Genomic DNA, 22,553 nt, shown 5'->3' with positions numbered 1-22,553 from the left:
CCCTGGGACCTTTGGGGAAGGCTGCCAGGCTTGATGAAACCCCTCCTCACCAACTTCCCATGTTTTTCTTCATAATGTCAGTGGTTAGAGGGAGGGGAAGTAGAGGTCTTTCTGACCTCCAAGACCTCCTCCAAGGTGAGAAGTGATGGGTCTGCCAGGTACCTTTAAGCCAAAGGGCCCTGGTGTTCCTTGTGGAACGTTAGCACATAGTAGGTGCTTGTTCCCTGTTTGAGGGTGATTCACCTCTGAGTACATAGTCGGTGTGGATGAGGAGGGATTATGTGGTGTATAGAAAGGCAGACTGTCCCATCAAGTCTCCCCATCTTTCCCCTGGGGATTCCCAGAATAATTTAGGAAAGAGTTTGGTGAGGTGGATACTTAGGTGGGAGTTTACCTGTTGTGGAGATGGAAGGACAGTTGGCTGTGGCATAGATGTAGCTGCTATGCAGAGGTGTCTTATTTCATTTTTGGGCCTCAGGATTCATTCCTAGCAGTGCCTCTGGGTGGGTGGGTACATCCTCTGGCATGTGGAAAGGGGCTGTTCCCATTCCCACACTGGAGTGAACCCTGTTGACTTCTTCATCAGCCCATTTGTGGACCGTTTAAGGGGGGAGAATGTCCTAACCCTAATTTCATATTGTGGCCTTGAAGCTCCCTTATTCTGTTGTCTTGGAAGATGATAAATTCTTGGTGAATTCTTGCTCACAAAGTGAATGAGGAGTGAGAGTGGGGCCTGGGACCTTAGTGGCCTGTGCCTGTATGAACACATTGGTGTTTTTTAGGGTGATGAATATAGACTCATGTCCTTTTAGCAGTGCTGTTGCCTGTGCTGATTGGCGGAGACTTGTGTGCTAGTGGCCTGGCTCTTACTTCCAGCTATAAATCAGGTTCCCTGGGAGCGCAGCACGTCTCTGGGTGGGTCCTGGCACCTGATTTTCCTACTGTGAATTAGGTGTGTGGCTAAGTTTGAGAATCACTGCTCTAGCAAGTGATATATATTTGTTGATAATAGAATCAAGCTAGTGATGAGGCTGTGTAGGCCATTGTTGTAACCTGGGATGTTCAGAACTATTTTACTGAGGGCCAGTGGGACTAGCAGTCACCCATTGAATGAATAGACAGAATAAACTGGTCTTATTCCCTTATAGGGGAACATCAGGCATAGAGGGATGAGCCACAGGAGGAACCCAGGCCACCTGCACTGAGGGGCTTCTCTTGGGGGTTCTGTGGGGAGCTACCTGCTTCCCTTAGCCTCAGGACTGTGTCCTGCTGACTCTACACTCTGGGTTTCCAGAGTAAGCCTTGCATAGTTGCTTGGTTGCCTTCTTGTTCTCCTGTTGACCTCTGTGTAGCCTGGCAGGGCCTAACATAATGAAATTTGGGTACCTTGTGGCTCACTGACAAGCCCATTGTGGCCGGAGCTAAGGCATGACTGGGTAACTGAACTGGAAATCCCTGGGACTGCTGCTCCCCCTCTGTGCCTCCCCCCCGCCTTTTTTTTGACTTCGATGTACCTGGGAAAAAGGGATTGGTCCTTGAGGTTGTTTTTCTAGACTGCATTACATGGGCAAGGTATGTGAAACTATTAAGGGACAGGGAAGGCAAAGTGAAAGGTGGGGACAGCTTCAGGTTAGGCCCAGGCCTCAGCTAAACTTCTTGCTGGGACAGAGGAATAGGTTCTCCACTGGGGCAGCTCTCTGTGACTATTGCTAATTCCCCTGACTGGTGTGGTCTTGGTTGGTGTCCTGGGTAGGGAGTGCCCTCATTTAGAAGGGCGAAGACAGCCAGGGTAGGGATAGTGAAGAGGAATAAGGGCTAAGGAGCAAGGTGGTAGTGGGAACACAGGCTTTCCTCATGACTCCTCTTTTGCTCTGTGTATCTTGGGTTAGATTTGGTATGTGAGTCTGGAGAGTTCTGTCTTGGGAATGAGTGTTCCTGGGGGTGAATTCCTGCCTTGGCCCTTTTTCCTCTTTACTCCACCTCTCCCCAGGACCTTATGACCTTTCTTTTTTGTGGAAGGCAGCTTATGGGTTTCTGTCTGGCAGGTGCTGTGGGAACTTTGTAAATGAAAGATGGTTTTCTGCAGAGTTCCTGACAGTGCTAGAAAGGTTGTGGAAGAGGGGTGGCCCCTTGTTTTGAGGCCTTATCCTGTGCTCAGCTATATCCCCAGCTCCATGGTAAGCATTTGGTTTTCTTTCTTTTTTTTTTTTTTTGGTACTGGGGGTTGAACCCAGGGGAGCTTTACTAAGCTACATCCCTGGCGCCCCACCTCCCCCCTTTTCTTTTTCTTTTTTTTGAGACAGTGTCTCCCAAAGTTGCTGAGAATAGCCCCAAACTTGGAATTCTTCTGCATTAGCCTCCCAAGTCACTGGATTACAGGTGTGTGCCAACAAGCCTGCTGTGTGTGTGTGTGTGATTTATTATTATTATTATTAACTTTTTTAAGCACATAATGCTTTCATTATAAGATGAGTAATAATTTTGAATAGGACATTATGGGAGGTTTGGCTTGTTTTTGGAGGTTTGAGGGTTTGAACGCAAGGACATTTTACCCCTGAGTTATATCCCTCCCATTTTATTATTTTTTGGTACTGGGGATTGAGCCCATGGGTGCTCATTGGCTTAACCACATCCCCAGCCCTTTTTGTGTTTTATTTTGAGACAGGGTTTCACTGAGTTGCTGAGGCTGGCCTTGAATTTGTGATTCTCTTGTCTTAGCCTCCTGAGTTGCTGGGATTACAGGTGTGTGACACCGTGTTCCGCTCTTTTTATTTTATTTTATTTTATTTTTTGGAGGGGGGATTGAATTTGGGCACTGAACCACCAAACCATATCCCTAGCCGTTTTTTGTATTTTGTTTAGAGATAGTGTCTCACTGAATTACTTAGTGCCTCGCTGTTGCTGAAGCTGGCTTTAAACTTTCGATCCTCCTGCCTCAGCCTCCTGAGCTGCTGGGATTACAGGTGTGTGCCACCACGTCCATCCCTTTTTAAGGTAGTATCTCACTAGATTGCAGAGGCTGGTCTTGAACTTGCAATCCTCCGGCTTCACCCTCTGAAGTTGTTGGGATTACAGGTGTGTGCCACTGCCACCGGCTTGTGGTTGGTATTTTTTACATCTGAATTTATAATCTCCAGAATGTTCCTGTCCTGATCATCTGCAGCCCTTTATTAATCTATAATATACAAGGGATTCAGGGAAGTTAAGTAATTAGAGTCACACAGTGGGTAGAGAAGTTCTAACAGTAAGCAGTATGTGGAAACCTTAAACAGAATTGTGAGAGCTGCTTAACTCTGAGCAGTGCTTGGACTGGAGGACAGCTAAGGTTTTCATTTTGAGTGGGTTAGGGAATACCTGCTAGAGCTGGAGGGTGATCCCTTGCAGATCCCTCCTTACCCCCAAGGACCAAGGCAGAGAAGGGGTTCTCTGGGCCATCTTTATCTTTTATCACTGCTCCTTACCTTCTGGCATATTGGAATCTGCTCCATGGAAATGTTGCTTTGCTGAACACTTCTACAAGAGACCTGTGGAGATAGTCTGCGTGTTTCAGGGAACTTAAAGTTGATTACCTTTCTTTCTTGGGATTCTTTCACTGAAAAGTGTACATACACTGCTGCTGATGGTGTAAGGGGAGACTGGTGGTGTGAGAGGCAGGGCTGGCCCTCTTGATAGAGGGGCCCAGGGGTTCTGAGTGATGAGGGAAGGGATTAAGCCTTGGCTTTCTGCAGTGCTACCAGGCCATGAAACAGTGGGCTTGGGTTGCCTTTTGACTGTGGTGAGTGAACCTGAGCCAGGTGTGAGCCCCAGGCAGCTCCCTTGCAGGGTAAGGAAAGAGGTTTATTTCCAAAGTCCCACATTCCATGCATATGTTGACCCTGATAAGGCCAGCAGGGCTGGCTTAGCTGCTTTGGGCAGGAGGAGACTTTGACTTCATGCCCCCAGCAGGCAGCATACACATCCTACTTCCTGGTAGCACCCTCCCCCATGGAGCCCCTCTGCCTCCAGGTGCACAGGGCCCACAGGTCCACAGCTTGCCTAGCCAGCAGGCACAGGAGCAACATTGCTCTGAGGGAGTCTTGCTGGTCTGTGAGTTAACAAGCCCCCAGGAAGAAGATCCTTGTGATAGTTTCTGCAAATAATTGTGGATGCCATTTGAAATGGCATTTCAGTTGGTAGGAAGCCTGTTGCTCAGGATTTTTACATTTTGGTCGGAAGAGGACTCCAGTGTCAAACCTCTTTCTTCTGTGTGGCAGTCCTTAACCTCTAAAGGCCTTATTTTCCTTGCCTAGAAAATGGCTTATTAGAAATATTCAAGACAGTGCATGTCACCTATTCTCAAAGAATTGTTTATAGATCCTTGGATGCTTTTCATAATGCTTTGAAGTTATTAGCCCTTGGCCCATGTTGACACTTAACTTCACGTGGCACCCCTCTTCATAGTCATGTTTTCACCTTGCAGCAAATTGTGACTGCCAGTCATACACTTATCCAGAGGAGCCAGTATAGGTGACTAGGTATTAAATCTCCACCCTTGACTCTTTTATTTGGGCAGGAGACCAGAACTTTCTATTTATTTATTATTTTGAGACAGGGTCTTGCTAAGTTACTGAGGGTCTGCTAAATTGCTGAGGCAGGCCCTGAACTTGTGATCTTTCTGCCTGAGATTCCCAAGTTGTTGGGAGTATAGACAGGTACCACCATGCATGACTTTTTAATACTCTGTATGATGAAGTGGGAATAATGCTTAGACTCTTCTGCTACAGACTCAAGTACAATAGTGTGTCCAGGAAAAGGACTTAACATTTGTTTGAACTGGAAACCAAACTGACTGCTTTTTCCTCATGGAACATTGTTTGTGCTTTAAAGAATGACTGACAGAGCTGGGCATGGGGGCACACGCCTGTAATCCCAGTGGCTGGGGAGGCTGAGGCAGGAGGATCAGGAGTTCAAAATTAGCTTCAGCAGTTTAGCAAGCACTAAGCAATTCCCTTAATAAAATAAAATAGGGATGAGGCTCAGTGGTTGAGTGCCCCTGAGTTCAATCTCTAGTATCCTCCTAAAAAAAAAAAAGAAAGAAAGAAAAAAAGAATGACTGACAGCCAGAGCCAGTCGTGGTGACACATGCCTGTAATCCCAGCAGCTCTCTTGAGCAGAGACATAAGAATCCCGAGTTCAAAGGCAGCCTCAGCAGTGGCAGTGCGATAAGCAAATCAGTGAAACCCGGTCTTTAAATAAAATAGGGCTGAGGATGTGGCTCAGTGGTTGAGTGCCCTTGAGTTCAATCCCTGGTATCGCCCCCCGCCCCCCCCCCCCAAAAAAAAAAAAAAAAAAAAGAATGACAGACAAAAGTGTATTCATGTGTGGACCTGGAGAATTTTGTTAGACATTTTCTCAAGTGAAGTAAGTGAGCCTGCCCCTTTAAGGAAAATCATTTGTTGCCAATGAAAAATTTGAGCTTTCAAGGGAAAATTAGAATTTTGGAAAATGGTATCATTGTGAGCTTGGCACTCAGACTTCTCTCTGATAAGATGAATAGTGATATTGACTCATGGGATTTCTTGGTGTTGTATAATGAAATGTGACAACATTTGGAAGAAACTGATTAACTCAAGTCAATCAATATTTTTCAAATGACCAGTCAGTGCTTGATGTCATAGAATTCCTGAGTATTCCTATGCATGCCTATAATCCCAGCTACTGTGAAGGCTGAGACAGGAGGATTGTTTGAGCCCTGGAATTGTAGACCAGCCTTGGCAACATAGCTATACCTATGTATGTCTAAAAAACAAGGAGCTGGGGATGGAGCTCAGTGGTAGTATGCTTGCTTTGACTGGCATGTGTGAAGTTCTAGGTTCTATTCCTAAAATCTGTGGATTATGAGGGGTTTTTTTATTATTTTATTTTATTTATTCATTTTTATGTGGTGCTGAGGATCGAACCCAGTGCCTCATGTGTGCTAGGCGAGCACTTTACCGCTGAGTCACAACCCCAGCCCTATTAAGATTTTTTAAGATTTAAAAATTTGAGGGCTGGGGATGTGGCTCAAGTGGTAGCGCTCTCGCCTGGCATGCTCTTGCCTGGCATGTGCGGGGCGCTGGGTTCGATCCTCAACACCACATTAAAAATAAATAAATAAAAAATAAAGATATTGCGTCCACTTGAAACTAAAAAAGTTTTTAATATAAAAAAAATTGAGGGCTGGGGATGTGGCTCAAGTGGTAGCGCGCTTGCCTGGCATGCGTGCGGCGCTGGGTTCAATCCTCAGCACTACATAAAAATAAAATAAAGATGTTGTGTCCACCGAAAACTAAAAAATAAATATTAAAAAATTCTTTCTATCTCTCTCTTAAAAAAAAAAATTGAGACAAGTTTCTGAGGCTGACTTATAACTTGAGATTCTCCTGCCTCAGCCTCCTGAGTTGCTGGAATTATAGGTGTGACATTGCGCTCAGCTTTCAAAATTGTGTGCCTCTTTTTTTTTTCCCCCATAAAAATGATTATGTTGGGCTGCGGTTGTGACACAGTGGTAGAGTGCTCACCTAGCATGTGTGAGGCACTGGATTCAATCCTCAGCACCACATAAAAATAAATAAATAAAATAAAGGTATTGTGTCCATCTACAGCTAAAAAAATATATTTAAAAAATGTTTATGTTGGGTCTGGGGTTGTGGCTCAGTGGTAGAGCACTTGCCTGGCACACATGAGGCAGTGGGTTCAATCTTCAGCACTGCATAAAAATTCATAAATAAAATAAAGGTATTGTGTCCATCTACAACTAAAAATATATTTAAAAATATTTATGTTGATGTAAAATAGATTTATTGTCGATATCTGGGGCACTCTGCCATTGGGCTATATCCCCAGTTCTTTTATTTCTTTTATTTTTAAAATTTTGAGACAGTGTCTTACTGTGTTGCTGAGGCTGGACTTAAACTTGCTTAGCCTCTGAGGTGCTGGGATAACAGGTGTGTGCTATAATGCCCAGCTTAAATCAAGTGATTAAAAAAAATGATCTTTTTTTTTAGTAGAGTAACTAGAACAGTAACATATAATCTACAGTAACATAGAAGCCACATAATCAAAAGCTCTTTGGGAGCCCTGACTAAGTTTATTTATTTGTTTTTTTGATACAGGGGATTGAACTCAGGGGCACTTGACCACTGAGCCACATCCCCAGCCCTATTTTGTATTTTATTTAGAGACAGGGTCTCACTGAGTTGCTTAGTGCCTCGCTATTACCGAGGCTGGTTTTGAACTCAGGATTCTCATGTCTCAGCCTCCTGAGCTGCTGGGATTACAGCATGCCCAGTCTAATTTTTAAGAATGTTGACAGTACGATTATGGAATGGTGACAAGGGAGGGCACTGTGCCACCTTATCATCTTTCATGTATTATTTCAGCTTCTCTCTTCTTAGCCTTTGTTCTTCGTCATTGGCATTTTCTCACCTAACAAATGTTTATGAGTGCCTGCTGCATGCCCATTGCTGCTGCTATGGTTGGTTGGGACACAATGTCCCTTAATTTGAGGGTGCTGTTTAGTGGGGATCAGGGTGGACAGGAGAGGAGTTATGCTGACAGAAAATGCTGCTGTTAGGTGAGGAGGGAGGAGAAAAGTAGGACAGGCTTGGTAGAGGAAGGGATAGAGTGGGAAAGGTCATCCTATCAGAGAGCATAGCCTGTAGGGTTCTCATAGGTGAGATTGTGGAAGAGGAAAGCTGGGCTTAGTGCCCCTCTGAGAAGAACCCTGCGTGCCAGGTTGGAGCATAGACTTCATTCCAGGCATTGGGAATCCATTTAAAGCTTTAAGCAGGGAGTGACTTGCAGGTGTTTGAGAAGGACAACTCAGGGTTGATTGGGCTTCAAACCAGAACTGACTCAGAAGAGGGCTTGGCTAAGGAGCTGCACAGGGGAAGTTGTGTTCTAGCCTTTGGTTAAATTTTATTTTATTTCTCATTTTTTTTTGTGGAGCTAGAATTTAAACCCAGGGCCTTGCACATGCTAGACAGGTACTATACCACTGAGCCAAGTGTTCTGGACTTTGATATTTTCACATAAAATAACCCTGGCTCTGCCCTTACTCCTTGTCCACTCCTTGGAAGGATACCTATTACTTTCCTCTCCTGGGCAACTCTGTTGGGTTAGATATACCTGCTCTTCTGGTTATAGAAGGCTTGGCTTCTATTGCTTTGTATTTATTAGGACAGAGTGATATTTTCTGGGTTATCTCCTATGGGAACTGAGCCCTCCAAAGCTCTCATCTGTGTATTATTTCTTTAGTTGCTCAATGCTGTGGGAACTGCTGTGCTTACTGGGTCTCTGAATCAGGTAACCTCTTAGGTGGCAGGAGAGAGGTTCTCTGGGAGGTTCCTCAGCTTTAGCCTTTTGGCTCCTACCTGGATCTGGAAGGTATCAAACCACACATGCCCCCACTCCCTTCTTTTTAGGACTTCTTCACAGAGCAGGCTCAGCTCTCTTAGTACACTTAGAGATTGAGTTCTAAGAAGTTATTTACAAAGGTAGTGACTAGATGGTGTAAACTTACATATATTAGATATATAATATATATATAATCTTAATACAGGAAACCCCCACTATGCTATTAATAGTGTCCCACTAAGCAGAACACTTTGGGTGCCCTGTCTCCAAGTAAGAAGCAGCCTCCCTGAGTGCCTTGGACACCCACATGGCACTTCTCTCTAGCTCATCCCTACCCGCCTTCAGAAGTCACCATGCTTTTGAATTGTTAACCATTCCCTAGCTTTTCTTTCTTTTCTTTTTTGGTGGGGAGGGTTACTGGGGATTGAACTCAGGAGCACTCGACCACTGAGCCACAACCCCAGCCCTATTTGTATTTTATTTAAAGACAGGGTCTCACTGAGTTGCTTAGTGCCACGCTTTTGCTGAGGCTGGCTTTGAACTTGCTATATCCTCCTGCCTCAGCTTCCTGAGCCACTAGGATTACAGATGTGCGCCACCATGCCCAGCCCTAGCTTTTCTTTTTTTGTTTGCTGCCATCTATCTGGACCCTAAAACACCAGCAGATTTTTTTTTTAATTAAAAATTTTTTAAAAAAAATTTAGTTGTAGATGGACATAATACCTTTATTTTATTTATTTTTGTGGTGCTGAGGATTGAACTCAGTGCCCCACACATGTGAGGCAAGTGCTCTACCACTGAGCCACAACCTCAGCCTTTTGCCCCAACTTTTAAAGAAGTCTGAGGTGGTGTGCTTCCACACATCATCACATGTTCTATTAGCAGTGACCATTTGGTTGATTTTAGGGTTTTTGTTCTTTTGTTGCCTCCTGAGTAGACTGCTTTTTACCCTTGAGCGAATGTTCCTCCAGGCAGACAAGTGCCTGTTTATTTTATAGTTTTCTATCTTTTTTCCTTAATGCTAAACGATTCTTTTAGCATCCCTGAGATACAATTTTAAAGTACAGTGAAACTGAGCATTTTCCCTCAAGTCCAAATGAATTCTTCTGATTTCCTTGCTGAGCTCGGTGAGGTGCTGGGAGGGTCAGGAATTCCAGGCCAGCCTCAGCAACTTAATGAGGCTCTAAGCAACTTAGGGAGACCCTGTCACAAAATAAAAAGGGCTGGGGATGTGACCCAGTGGTTAAGCACTCCTGAATTCAAACTGGGTTCAATCCCTGGTTGTCCCCCGTCTTCCCACCCCACCCCCCAAAAATTCAGCTTACCTGCTGGACAGGTGAGATCCTCTTCTCTGTAAATTGCAACACCTGGAGGTTTTTCTGGCTCAGGACCCTAGATTGTAATATTTTCCACAGTAGTTTCCTAATTTTTCCTTTAAAATTACTTTTAAGCCAGGCATGGTGGCACACATCTGTAATCCCAGTGGCTTGGGAGGCTGAGGCAGAAGGATCACACAAAAGCCAGTCTGAGCAACTAGTGAAGCCCTGAACAGGTTAGCAAGACTGTGTCTCAAAAAAGCAAGGGTGGGTTGGCGGGGTGGGATGTGTGTGGCTGGAGATATAGCTCAGTAGTATAGCACACCCAGGTTAAATCTCCAGCAACCCCCCCCCAAAAAAAAAAAAAAATTGTTTTCTAAAACTCTGAGGCTGGGGATGTAGCTTGATTGTAGAGCACCTGCCTAGTGTGCAGGAGGCCCTAGGTTAACTTTTTTCCTCACAAGAAAAAAGTGTTTAAAAAATAAATTAAAAAGTCTTAAGGTTATAGTCCAGTGGTGGAATACTTGGCTAGCATATATGAGGCCCTGAGTTCAGTCCTCAGTACTGTATAAATAAATAAAACCTAATGAATAAAAATAAAACTGGTGGGTTGGGGCTATAGCTTAGTTGGTAGAATGCTTGTGTCACATGCAGAAGGCCCTGGGTTCAGTTCCCAGCACCACAAAACAAACAAAACAACAATGGGACTGGGGTTATGGCTCAGTGGAAGAGCTTTTGCCTTGCACATGTGAGGCCCTGGGTTCAATCCTCGGCACCACATATAAATAAACAAATAAAAGAAAGGTATTATGTCCATCTACAACTAAAAACATAAATAAAACTGATACATGTCCAAGGTGTGTCTAACTTAGATCTCCATCCCTACCTCCATTTGGAAAAAAAATCCTGATTTCTGGGCTGCTTCTTTCTCCCCAGAAACTCCTTTTTACTCTAAATTCCTGTGAGCCTTGCCTAGTTTTGTCTTGGCTTCCTCCTTTTGATATATCCAGCCACTGCATTGGGGACCCTCTTGAGGCCCTTACTGGGTATTCTTTTTAAATTTTTTTAGTTGTTGATGGACCTTTATTTTGTTTATTTTATATGTGGTGCTGAGAATCGAACCCAGTGCCTCATGCATGCTAGGCAAGTATTCTACAACTGAGCTACAACCCCAGCCCACTCTTACTGGATATTCTTAAGTGTTCTGTTTGAACAAATCTTCTCTTCTTTCCTGGGCTTGCCTCTTAGGGTTTGATTAACAACATCCCATTTGAAATTGTCAAACCTAGAAAATTAAAAAAACACATTGTTAGGTTGTTTTCATCTTTAGGTAGCAGACTAATAACATTTTTAAGCATTCTCTAGGTTTCCTTGGGTTCTTGTCTAATCCTTTTGAGTTCCATCTTCAGGACAGACACTCCATCCTATAGGATTGCTACTTTGCCAGTTGACCTGCAGTGTTCCACTTCCTGTGTTGTGATTGGAGGTTCAGGGGAGGTCACGGTTTGGTCTAGGTCTACTTGCTAAGTAGTACCAAATAAACCTTTGTCTCACTTCTAGAAAGTTGCTGTTTACTGCAAAGAAATGCAATATGTCCTATGGAAAATATGTGCATAGTTTCAAGAATTCGTCAGGAATGAACATGCTTGTGTAACCACCATCCAGGAAGAGAAACAACCTCCAAACTTGGTAGTGTGCCCTTTCAGCCACTCTTGATGCCCCCTTCTCACTAGTAGTGGTGGATTAGTGCTACCTGCTTTTGAATATATGTAAGTGAAACACTACCTTGTACTTTTTTTGGATTTGGCTTCTTTATTTAACAGTGTTTATGGTTCGTTTATGTCAAGTGTGGGTCAAATAATATGAAATTAGCAAGCAGCTGTTTTTGACTTCTTTTATTTATTAGTTGAAGTTGGACACAACACATTTATTTGTTTGTTTGTTTATATGTAGTGCTGAGGATCGAACCCAGGGCCTCACATGTGGTAGGCGAATACTCTACTCCTGAGCCCACAACCCCAGCCCCCTGGTTTTGACTTCTACACAGCAAATTGATATGGTTCAACCTTAACATTTGGTCCTCTTTGCTGCTGGGCCATAGTTCTTTATAGTTTTGGGTTATAAGTATACCCTTTTCCCTGTGGGTGGGCTTAGGAGTTGTTCTGAAGTTGGTTTTTGGTAAAACAATTTCTATGAGCGTGTCTGCTTGTGGTTTGGTGAACATACACATTCCTGTTGGTGATACCTCAGTTTTTGGAGCCAAAGGATTTGCATGTTTTTACCTTTAAAATATACCATCCTAGGGTTTTCTAAAGTGCATAAGAAATTCAGTTTGTTCATTGCCTGGCCAATATTTGGTTTAACCTATCTTTTTTTTTTGATGGGTTTTTGAAGTTCTTGTTCTTTCTGGAACAGTCCTTGTCTTATTTTAAAATATCCCCCTTTTCTTACACATTGAATCTTCAGGGGCTAAAATGCAGGACTTGGTTGGTAAGTCTGAGTGGGGCCTGGGAAGTGTTTTCTTTATCTGTCTACTTATTTATTTATTTGTTGTTGTTGTTGTTGGTGGTGGTGGTGGTGGTACTGGGGATTGAACCCAGGGGTGCTTAACCACTGAGTCATATCCCCAGCCCTTAATTTTTTTTTTTTTTTTAATTTAGAGAGACAGGGTCTCACTGAGTTGCTAAGTGCCTTGCTAAGTTGCAGAGGCTGGCTTTGAACTTGTGATCATCCTTCCTCAATCTTGCAAGTCGCTGGGATTACAGACATGTGCCACCACACCCAGTGGGAAGTGGTTTTGATGCCCAAACAAAAGATGCATGCCATCTCAGTCTACACTGTGTCCTAGGGTAGGGCAGTGGTTCCTAATGCTAACTTGCTTCAGAACTTTTACCAGCCCTGGCAGCAATATGGATAAAAGGTTGTTGGTCTCCCTTTCTTGGGAGAACTCCTCTACTGGAGAGGTGATTCTTGAATTTTTGAAGTGTTTTCTTTTATGAAGTAGTGGTGATAGAAGTTTTCTTTTTAATTCTTCGCATAAGAAATTGTTAGTTACCATGATTGGTTTTGAAACTGAAAAGTCAAGTGAGTCTGGCTCCCGAAGCCGTAGGCTAGGCGAAGCCGTAGGCTAGGTGGCTGCAGTCCCATGACTCAGCTGTGACATGTGCCTCCCTTTGGGGACTCAGTTATCTCATTTAAAGGATGTCCCCAGGCAGGTGAGATGATCATGATAGTGTCTTCCAGCTGGGTGGCCCAGGATTCTCTGTGCCCTTTTAACTCCTTGTGGGTGGAATTCACCTATTTACTACTGTACTGTTGCTGCTTGCCCTCCTCCCTCCCTTGTAGAGTTGCTTCTCTCTCTCTCTCTCTTCCTTTTCTTGTAGTGTTGGGAATCCAACCCAGGGCCTAATGGGTAGGCAGGTGCTCTACCACTGAGCTATACCCTCAGCCTGTGGAGCCACTTCTGTGCCTACCTTCTGTGTCTCTTCTGGCCAGGGTTTGTCACCCTGAACCCCTCCCCCCACCCATGGCCACTTTCCAGGCTCCAAGGTGCCCGTGGTGCCAGGCTGGAATATCTCATGTTCCAGTTCTACCATTTATAGTCACCACCTGCTGGACTTGTTGACATGGGAAGTGTGTCTTCCTTTTGGGGCCTTTCTTCCACTTGAAGTCCCTCAGTTAAGCACTTACTGCTTGGAAAGCCTAGTGCTCATGATCAGAGCAGGGGCTAAACATCTGTTTTCATTTTTGGTACTGGAGATTAAACCCTGCAGTGCTCAGTAACTGAGCCACATCCCCAGCACTTTTATTATGATTAAGTTATTAGGGCCTTGCTAAGTTGCTGAGGCTGGCTTTGAACTTGTGATCGTCCTATGTCAGCCTTCAAAGCCTTTGGGATTACACTGTTCCTAGTAAATATCTGCGTTTCTTTCTTCCTCTCACTCTCTTTCCTTCTTTGTGGTGTGGGGAATTGAACCCAGAGGGCTTGCTCATACTAGGCATACACTCTACCCTTGTGCTATATCTCCAACCCAAGCATCTGCATTTCTGAAGAGCTTCCAGGTGCTGCTGCTACCCATGGTCCTTGGGCCATACCCACAAGCAAGAACAGGGAGGACTGGGGCTGGAGAGGCCTATAGGAACCTCACGTTGAACTGTCTTGCCTTGTGAATTCCCAGTTTCTCTTTGCATGGGAGGGATGGCAGGAACCCCGGTTTTGCTGGCTTCTGGCCTCTCAGGGCTCCTGCTCTATTGCTCCCAGTGAGTCTTACCTACAGCTCAGGTCCCTCATGGGTGGCAGGACAGTTGGGAACAGAGTTTGGAGGTAAGCCTGTTTTTTATAATACTTATCACAATCTTAAATTATTTTCTGCTTTTTCAGCAGTGCTTACCTGCCCTTTCCCAGTAGTAATCACAGCCTCATCCTGGTCTTAGCACGCTCAGCTGGACTTGACCAGGCCTGTGGCTATTTTGGGCAGTACAGTAGAGTAAATACAGCTGCAGGTCCCCCAAAACATCTTTGCCCTACTTCTCATTGGCTCCAAAGCTAGGAATGCTTGGTAGAGAAGGAAGGGATAAGACTGTGCCTTCCAGGGAAGCAAGACTTGGGGGGCCATAATGCCTGGTGTGATACAGCACTTTGATCCAGGCCTCCCCTCACAGCAGTCCTTTCACCCTTTTCCTTATGGTGGTATTACCCAGAAGCTTCCTTACCTATGGAGGAAGAGTACATATATGGGCATGTGGTGGTGGGACCAGGCAGGGCTCAGCCCCAAATAAGCAGCACGAAGTCTCCAGTAGGGCTTTTAGGCATTTCAGGATGGGATTGGGGAAGTCATTGGACAGGGGTGGATGCCATCTCCCTCACTGTAGACCTGAGCAGTAGAGAAAGAAGAGAGCAGCCTAGGTCCCCATCACTGCATAGGCTAATGCAAGTCTATGAACCCAAGTGTTTATTTCATAGAAGCCTCCGCAGAGGTAGGGATGAGCTCCTGGCATTCATGGAGGCTGTTGCTTTCCAGGACGGTCTGGGAGAAGAGCCAGGAGGGTTGGCCAGCATCCAGGTTCTGGCTAGATTACATGGCTGGGCTTGCCTAGAGCATTGAGCCCCACCCACCACCAGCCCATACCTAGAGGGGCAGGGCAGGAGGTCACCAAGCCTGGGGGATGTTCTCAGAGGAGCAACAGATGGGGCCCCCCAAAGCTGCATGACGGGGACCCACCTTATTGCTTCTGGTGAAGGAGCTAGGCCTGTTTCCTCAGTGAATTCAGGAGAATGCAGCCCAGGTAAGACCCTGCTGTGGATAGGTCGTCAGTACTGGAGGTTGGAGGCAGCCACCCCCTCCTTTGAGTAGCTCACAGCCAGGCCCTCTGTGAGTGGCATCACTGGCCCTGCCAGGGAGGAAGGTGGGGATAGATTGATCTCCAGAGTCAGGCTGAAGCTCCTCACTCTACTACCTACTTGCTCTTGTCACCTTAGGCAAGTTTCTTAACCCCCAAGAATTTTTTCTGATAACTTTTTCCAACTGGAGATGGAGATAAAGCTTTTCATAGGCCTATGGGAGGCTTCAGTGATACCAGACCTGTTCATCCCCTCTCCCCCAGCAGCCCATCTCACATGGCAAATGAGATTGCTCAGGCCCTGGTGGACAGTGAGAAATGAGCAAGGCTTCATGGAGGGAAGGACTCTAGGCCAGGGGTACAGGGAAAACAGACGTGCTTGTGGCTGGGCTGGTTGTTAAATCTAGTCCTGGGGCTCTTCAGAATCCTGAAGTACTTCATCCCTTCTAGGCAATCTCTCCCTGTGGTTTGGGAGGGGCTGCCCCTTGCAGCCACATCTATTGGGTCCATACCTGGAGTATGATGTGACCATTGTAGTGGGTTGGTGTTGGTTTGGGAATAGGACCAATGCTGCCATCAGATTCAGGTTTGCGGGCAGTGGTGGCATGTTCGGGGCCCTTTGTGACACTAGTCAGATGTGCTTAAGCCTCTGGGGTGTGGAATCTGTCTAGTGACTGTGCTTTGCCCAGCAGTGCCCTTCTGCCTGGCATGATATATCCCTCCTAGGGCTGGGGATGTGGCTCAAGCGGTAGTGCGCTTGCCTGGCATGCGTGCAGCCTGGGTTCGATCCTCAGCATCACATACAAAGATGTTGTGTCCGCCGAAAACTAAATAATAAATATTTTAAAAATTCTCTCTTTAAAAAAAAAAAAAAAGAAGATATATCCCTCCTACTTGGCAGTGGTACTCCAAATAGGGAGTGATTGGCCCTGCTCTCTCTCAGCTCTCTCAATGCCAGCTGGAGTGTTCCTTTGGGGTGGTTAAGGTAGAAGATGTTTGCAGTTTGGTTATTTGAAATGGGCTAGGCAGGAGCTTCTCTCAGGCCTCCAGCAGGAAATGCCCTTCTGGGGAGAGTGAGGAATGGCTATAAGGGAGTCGGGGTGAGATGAGAAGGTTCTCTGGGGGGCTGAGCAGCGAGAAGGGTTTTCTTTGCTGGCCTTTACCCTTTTTTTCAGGGCTCCTGATGGTGTGAGGCAGGAGGAATTCCAGTCCAGGTGCCCGGGGTTGCCTCCAGGAGGGCTCATTCCTCCCTGCAGGGATCAAGCATTGAGTAGGAGAAGGGTGAGGAGTATCATGTGGCCTGAAACCACACCCTGAGTTTGATCACCATGGGCCAGGAGGTGGGCGTGGGGGGTATGCTTTTGTCTCAGAGTCAGGGCTGCCAACTTGGTGTCCAGAGAGAACCACAGACAGGCCCAATAACTGGAGCAGTTCTGAGTGCACAGCTTCTGGAGGCAAAGGCTCTGGGCAAGGTGGGTGTTCAGGCTGAGTAGGGGCAGCAACCATTGGAGTGGGGTTGTAGTTCTTGTTTTTTTGCTTGGGCAAGGATTGCTTTCCTTTTAAAGCCTCCTTCTATATCCTTGGAAAGATTTTAGGTTACAGCATGTTCTCTTGCCCATTGTAGGGTGTTAGAAAAGTGTGAAGTGGCCTGGTTCAGCCCTATTCCTCCCCACCCCCCACAAATAGCCACTGAATCTACATGGGTTGATAGTGCTGGGCCCTGAGGCAGTTGGGGTCTTGTCTGCCATGGGATTATGTGTGGTGCATCCCCCAGTGGAGTGTAAGAACACAGTGAGGTGAGTGTGGGAAGCCACAGGTCCTGTCTTCTGCCTTCCTCATCTGTCAGTTGGATGGTATGTGCACAAATCAAGGAACTTGGGAAGTATGGGATCTGAAGAATGTCCTGGGTCTGCCCTCTTTCCAAAGGCATAAACAGAGGCTTATTTATTCAGGAAAGTATAATATAAATATATATATATATATATATATATATATATATATATATTTTTTTTTTTTTTTTTTTTTTTTTTTTTCCAAGGGAGAATGCGGAATATCTCCAGAGGGAGAGATAATCAGGCCTGGGGCTTTGATTATCCTCTGGAAATGTACTGAGGGCCAGCCAGGTAGAAACCTGAAGGGATAGGGACCTCTCACTTTAGTAGTTGCTCTGCCTGTCTGATCTGCTTCCCTTGTGCCCTTTGGTTCAGTGCTAGAAGCTGAACTGGCATCACTGGGTGGGCTAGAAACCAGCAGTGGGAGGGTTTACCCATGTCCATGGCTGCAAATGATTCAATTCAGGCTTTCTTTCCTTGTGGGGAGGTAAGATGTGGGATGGAGGCTTGCCTGGATTGCATGAAGATGAGAGGGGTGTCTACCTTGTCACATGGGGAGGGCAGTACATAGGTTTCTGGGTTGCTGAGTCCACTAGGGTCAAATGAAAAGGGCACACAGCAGCACCTACCAAAGGTTAGTTGGTGTAGTGTCCAAGAGGGAAGGAAGGAGAAGCATTGTGCTCAGATGGAATGCTATAAAAAGCTCTCTTTGGAAGTTTTTTTTTTTTTTTTTTTAATTGGGGATTGAACCCAGGGAGTATTGTACTACTGAGCTACATCCCCATTCTTTTTATTTTTTGAGATACGGGTCTTGCTAAGTTGCTCAAGCTTGCCTTAAACTTGACATCCTTCTGTCTCAGCCTCCCAAGTTGCCAGGATTACAGGCTTTGTGCCACCATGCCCTGCCTTAACATAAGCTTTGAGAGTGCATCTACCTCACCCAGTCTCTCAGCAAGATAGAGCTGCCCTTAGCTAAAAACGTTCCTCCTCCACAGTCCTCAGTTTGCCTCTCAGAGTCTGCTTTGATTTAGTTTCTGACCAGATTGTTTTTTCCTGTTCTAGAACTTGATATAAATGGAGTCAACTAGTCTGTGTTTTTTTGTTTTGTTTTTATAGTGCTGGGGAGAGAACCCAGTATCTCATGCATGCTAGGTAAACACTGAGCCACATCCTCAGCTCAAGTTAAGTGTTCTGATTCTTGAATAAGACTTCTTCTACTTTGTTAAATACTGAGATTCATCCATGTTTGGGTATCATTCTGCCCCCCCTTTTTCTCCTTTCTTTTTTAAAAATAATATCTACTTATTTGCTGGTTGCAGTGCTGCATGCTGTAATCCCAGTGCCTCAGGAGGCTGAAGCAGGAAAATTGAAAGTTTCAGTTCAGCTTCAGCAACTAGTGAGACCCTGTCTCAAATAAAAAGGGCTAGGGAGATAACTTGATGGTAAACTGCTCCTGGGTTCAACACCTGGTATGGGGGGCAGTAATACTCATTTTAAATACATGACACAGAAATGAACATACAGATGGTTCTTGACTAATTGTTTCTCTCTCTCTCTCTTTTTTTTTTTTTTTGGTAGGGGATTGAACTCAGGGGCACTCAACCACTGAGCCACATCCCCAGACCTTTTTTGTATCTATTTAGAGATAGGGTCTCCCTGAGTTGACCACTGAGCCACATCCCCAGCTCTATTGTATTTTATTTAGAGACAGGGTCTCACTGAGTTGCTTAGCTCCTCGCTATTTCTGAGGCTGGCTTTGAACTTGGATCCTCCTGTCTCAATTTCCTGAGGTTCCTGACTTATTGTTTGATTTATAACTTCTTTTTTTTCCTTAATTTTTATTGGTGCATTATAATTATATTAATGGATTTTGTTGTAATTGACAACAGATTTCTGCTTTATGATGGTGCAAAAGTGATAAAGCATTCAATAGAAATTATGCTTTAAATTTTGAATTTATATATCCTGGGCTATCAATAATGTGATATGCTCCCTCTCTTACAGTGCTGGGCAGGGGCAAGAGCCATAGCTCCTGGTCAGCCTAGTGATTACAAAGGAAAACCACTGATGCGCTACAGTGTTTATGTTGCTAAATTGTGATGTTCAATAATGTAAGTAGATTAAGTGTTTTTTAAGTTTATGATTTTTTTTTAAAGAGAGAATTTTTTTTTTTTAATATTTATTTTTTAGTTTTCGGCGGACACAGCATCTTTGTATGTGGTGTTGAGGATTGCCCGCATGCCAGGCGAGCGCGCTACCGCTTGAGCCACATCCCCAGCCCCTAAGTTTATGATATTTTTAACAATGGTTTTATTGGAATGTGATCCATCATAAGTCAAGGTACATCTGTACAAACAGTCTAGTTTGGATAGTTCCATTCCCCAGAGATAACCTCATTTTGCAGTTGGGTGTGCATTCCCCAAGGTGGGACTTGCTTTGTTGGATGGGGCCAGAACTTCCAGAATGGATGCCTTGTAGGAGGGTGGACAGGGGTCTGTGGGGTAGGGTTGGGAGTTCTGGTGGCTCCTTGGCTTAGCTCTGCAGCCCTGGCTCCACTCAGGCATGTGCTGCCAGTGGCTTGAAAGACTAGGGTATCTCAATGCTGTGCCAGCCAGTCTGGGTCCTGGGCCTCCCCTCATCGTGGGGGATGGGCCTTCTACACTGTGATATGAATGGGGAGGGGAGGAAAAGGAGGGCAGGTGGGTATTGACCATTCATCCCACCAACACAATCATATGTCTGATGTCTAATCAGGGTTCTGGGAACATAAAACAGAGTCTTTTTATTATTTCCACCATACCTTCTATGTTCACGGGAGAGTGAACTGGCCTGTGCCTGGTGAGGTCAGCCTGTCTAGGACCCACCCATAGGGGTAACCTGGAGTTGAGGGTTCCTAACCAAGGAGGGAATTTCTGTGCCGTTTTACCTCTTCCTGACCTTCTCCTAGGTACCCTGAAGGTTCTGTCCTTCGGAGGGGCTAGGTGGTAGCCTTAAAAGAGTACCTGGACAACATGAGATCCCAGGCCTGCTATGCCTCTGCCCCAGATCCTGGGCTTCCTGGAAGCCAGCATTCTGGCCACCAACGGGTCTGGGCTGGATGTGCTGTCCTTGGAATTGATAGGCACACTGCCTGGGCCTGCTGCCAGAGATTGCTAAGTGCCAACCTGTCCTCCCTCTGCCACCTGTCTGTGACTCCTACCAGCACAGGGCATCAGCCCTTGAACTGAGGTTTTCCTGGGATGGTGGTGATCCTGGTGCTGTTTCCAGGTCCTTGACACTCCCACAGTTTATGGCCTTTCCATGATATCTGTTTGCTGCTACGGTGCCTTTTGGAGAGTGGATAGAGTGGGGATCTCTGGCCATCTTCATTTGGGTAGGGAAGAAAAGAGCAATGCTTTGTAGACTTATATACAGCAGTATATAAGTCTATATGGGTATATAGCAGGGTGTTATATATATGGGTAATACAGCAGGATGGTATGTGGTCCTCTCTTAGGAGGTGAGGATATGTTGTCTCTTGTAGGTATAGTTGATGGCCCAGACTGGCAGGCTGGGAGGGCAGCTTTGTGCTTGCTGTGAGCTCTAAACAGGAGGGTTCCCCTCCCCCTGTGAAGAGCATTTCTGGTGGAGGGTACAGGAAGTTAGCCTTGTCCCTTTCTGCTAGGTGTCACATCTAACTCAGCCTGGGGTCTTCTCCTTCCCTGACTGGGAAACCTTATTCAGTTAATCAACCTAACCTGGGTTAGTGAAGTACCTGGCAGGGCCAGGTAGTAGGCACCCAGAGGGCATGCCTACCCCCAAGGTACTCAGTTGTCCCAGAGTCCTCTATTTTGTCACTTACTCCCTGCACAGTGTTTAGTAGCTGGCCTGAACTCTGCTACAGACAGGTAACCCCTAGTTCATCTGGTGAGTGAATGTTGGCAGGGCTCTGGCTGATCCCAGATATGAGGAAAGCCAGGCAAGGAGCAGGTTAATTGACCCAAAGGTATCTAGCAGATTCAAATGCTAGCCCTGACTTCCTGTTAGTCTTCAGGTCCACTCTTCACCAACCATTGTTTTGGTGGTCTCCACTCCCCTTCCAAAGCTATGGTCTGCCCCATCCCTTTTACAGAGACTTAACAGCTACTTTTGGGTGAGGGGTCCAGCCCTAGTTATCATTCAACACAAGAGTTCTTGGCTCCCAGACCTCTGTATTTTCAGAATTGGTTCAGCTGCCCTCAGGGCCTTTGGTGGGATCCTGGGCCAATCTTATTCACCTCCTACCAGTCCCCCTCCCCCCCTGAGAGGGGAGCTGCATGGGGAGACAGCTGGTAGCCTGAAGCCTAGCCTCCTGGCTGAGGCCCGTACCCCGGGTCTGGTCACATTCCTGAGGGACCTGCTGAGCCTCCCTGGCCCTGGGGGTGGCGTGGGGGAAGGGCAGGCAGGGATGGGCTCCAGACTGTTGCAGGCCCCCTCCCCCACCCCTGGCTCCATTCCAAGAGAGCCCAGTCTGGCCTGTGGGGTGCAGGGACTCAGAACCTTAGGATCCCTCTCCTGCGGGACCCAGAGCTGAGAGGGGGAGAGGGAGCCTACTCTTATCTGACTGTACTGCCAGCAGCTTCTGCAGGAGGCTGGTATTGAAAGACTGAGCCTAAGGCTGGGACAATCCCTCAAGCAGTAAAACCTCCTGAGAGGGAAGGCCTATGTGATTAGGCTGGGCAGGAGAGGGCTGGGCCCTCTAGGCCTAGAGGGGGCAAGAGCACATCTGAGAGGGAAGCAGGGGAGCCAGAAGCGGTTGAGACTGGTTCTTATAAATAGCCCTTGCACAAGTGGCTCCAATTTTGACCTTTTGTTATGTAAATGTGACCAGCCTGGGTAGGACCTTGCCCAAGCCTCCTTGCCACCTCATCTGCTTGCCTGGAATTGTATCCCTGCCACCAGCATCCCCAGGTCTAGGTGGCCCCTGAGGTATCCTAAATCTCCAGGGTATATGTGTTGGTGGATAGGTAGTGCCCACCTAGCTTCTCAGATCTTGTCTTTTAACTCCTCACTTTCCCTGCCATTGGGTGTGACTATAGGGCACCACTGTTCTGCTTGACTGCACCTGGGTGTTCTAGCCAAAGACATCCTTCAGACCTTTCTGAAAATGAAGGATCCAGGGTCACCAATTGCCTCTCCTTCATGATCCCTTTCTTCCCCCGCTTCCCTTGCTGATGTGTGAGTAACTGTCCATCTTCTCCCCAGATGACCAGGCATTGATGTACCCTCAGGAAGTCCACACGCTCAAGGAGGCCGTCCCTGCTGGCTGCTGCTCACATGGTTTCTGGGCCCCTGGCACTCCGGTAGGCTGAAATGGAGACTTGGGGAAGGGAGAACAGCACCTGTTCTTTGTCCTTGGCGTTTTCTGGGCAGCTTACACAGCCCTGGCCTCTGTTCTGGCCTTGAAGTCTTGGGTTCATTCAGTTCAGGACAATGTCAAAGGAGCCTGGGGCCCACTGCCCAGGATTGGGGGGTTGTTGTGAATATGTGAGCTCTCCTGTCTTTTGCTTGTTCTCTTGCTAAACTTGGGGCACTAGGTATGCTGGGGACTGTCGAAGGTGTCACTGGCTTTGCCCTAGGGCCCAATGTGGAAGGTACGCCTTGGGTTCTTTGTCTCTGCCTAATAGGTTAGGGGAACAAGGAGTGGAAGAGTTAGTTCCTGACTGAGCCC

At 46.3% G+C, this 22,553-nt stretch overlaps 1 protein-coding gene across 9 annotated transcripts in view; it reads left to right on the top strand.

The window, feature by feature from the left end:
- Hic2 (HIC ZBTB transcriptional repressor 2) overlaps window positions 1-22,553 on the top strand; it is a 100,913-nt gene that overhangs the window by 3,979 nt on the left and 74,381 nt on the right. For 7 of the 9 annotated variants that reach the window (XR_011708929.1, XR_011708926.1, XR_011708928.1 and 4 more), the window contains exon 2: window positions 22,088-22,185. The exons of 1 other annotated variant lie outside the window; for it this stretch is intronic. Coding sequence is in view for 2 of the 8 variants with exons in the window: in XM_027924345.2 (XP_027780146.1) it covers window positions 22,160-22,185 (26 nt within the window). In the remaining 6 variants the exon portion in view is untranslated. Of the gene's footprint in view, window positions 1-21,834; window positions 22,186-22,553 lie in introns of those variants that run through there. One more of the 9 variants, XM_071618245.1, reaches the window with a different exon arrangement.

Source organism: Marmota flaviventris, chromosome 1, assembly GCF_047511675.1.
Source record: "Marmota flaviventris isolate mMarFla1 chromosome 1, mMarFla1.hap1, whole genome shotgun sequence".
NCBI lineage: Eukaryota > Metazoa > Chordata > Mammalia > Rodentia > Sciuridae > Marmota > Marmota flaviventris.
Note: the sequence above shows the minus strand (reverse complement) of the source record. Positions and strands in the feature narration are given on the sequence as shown.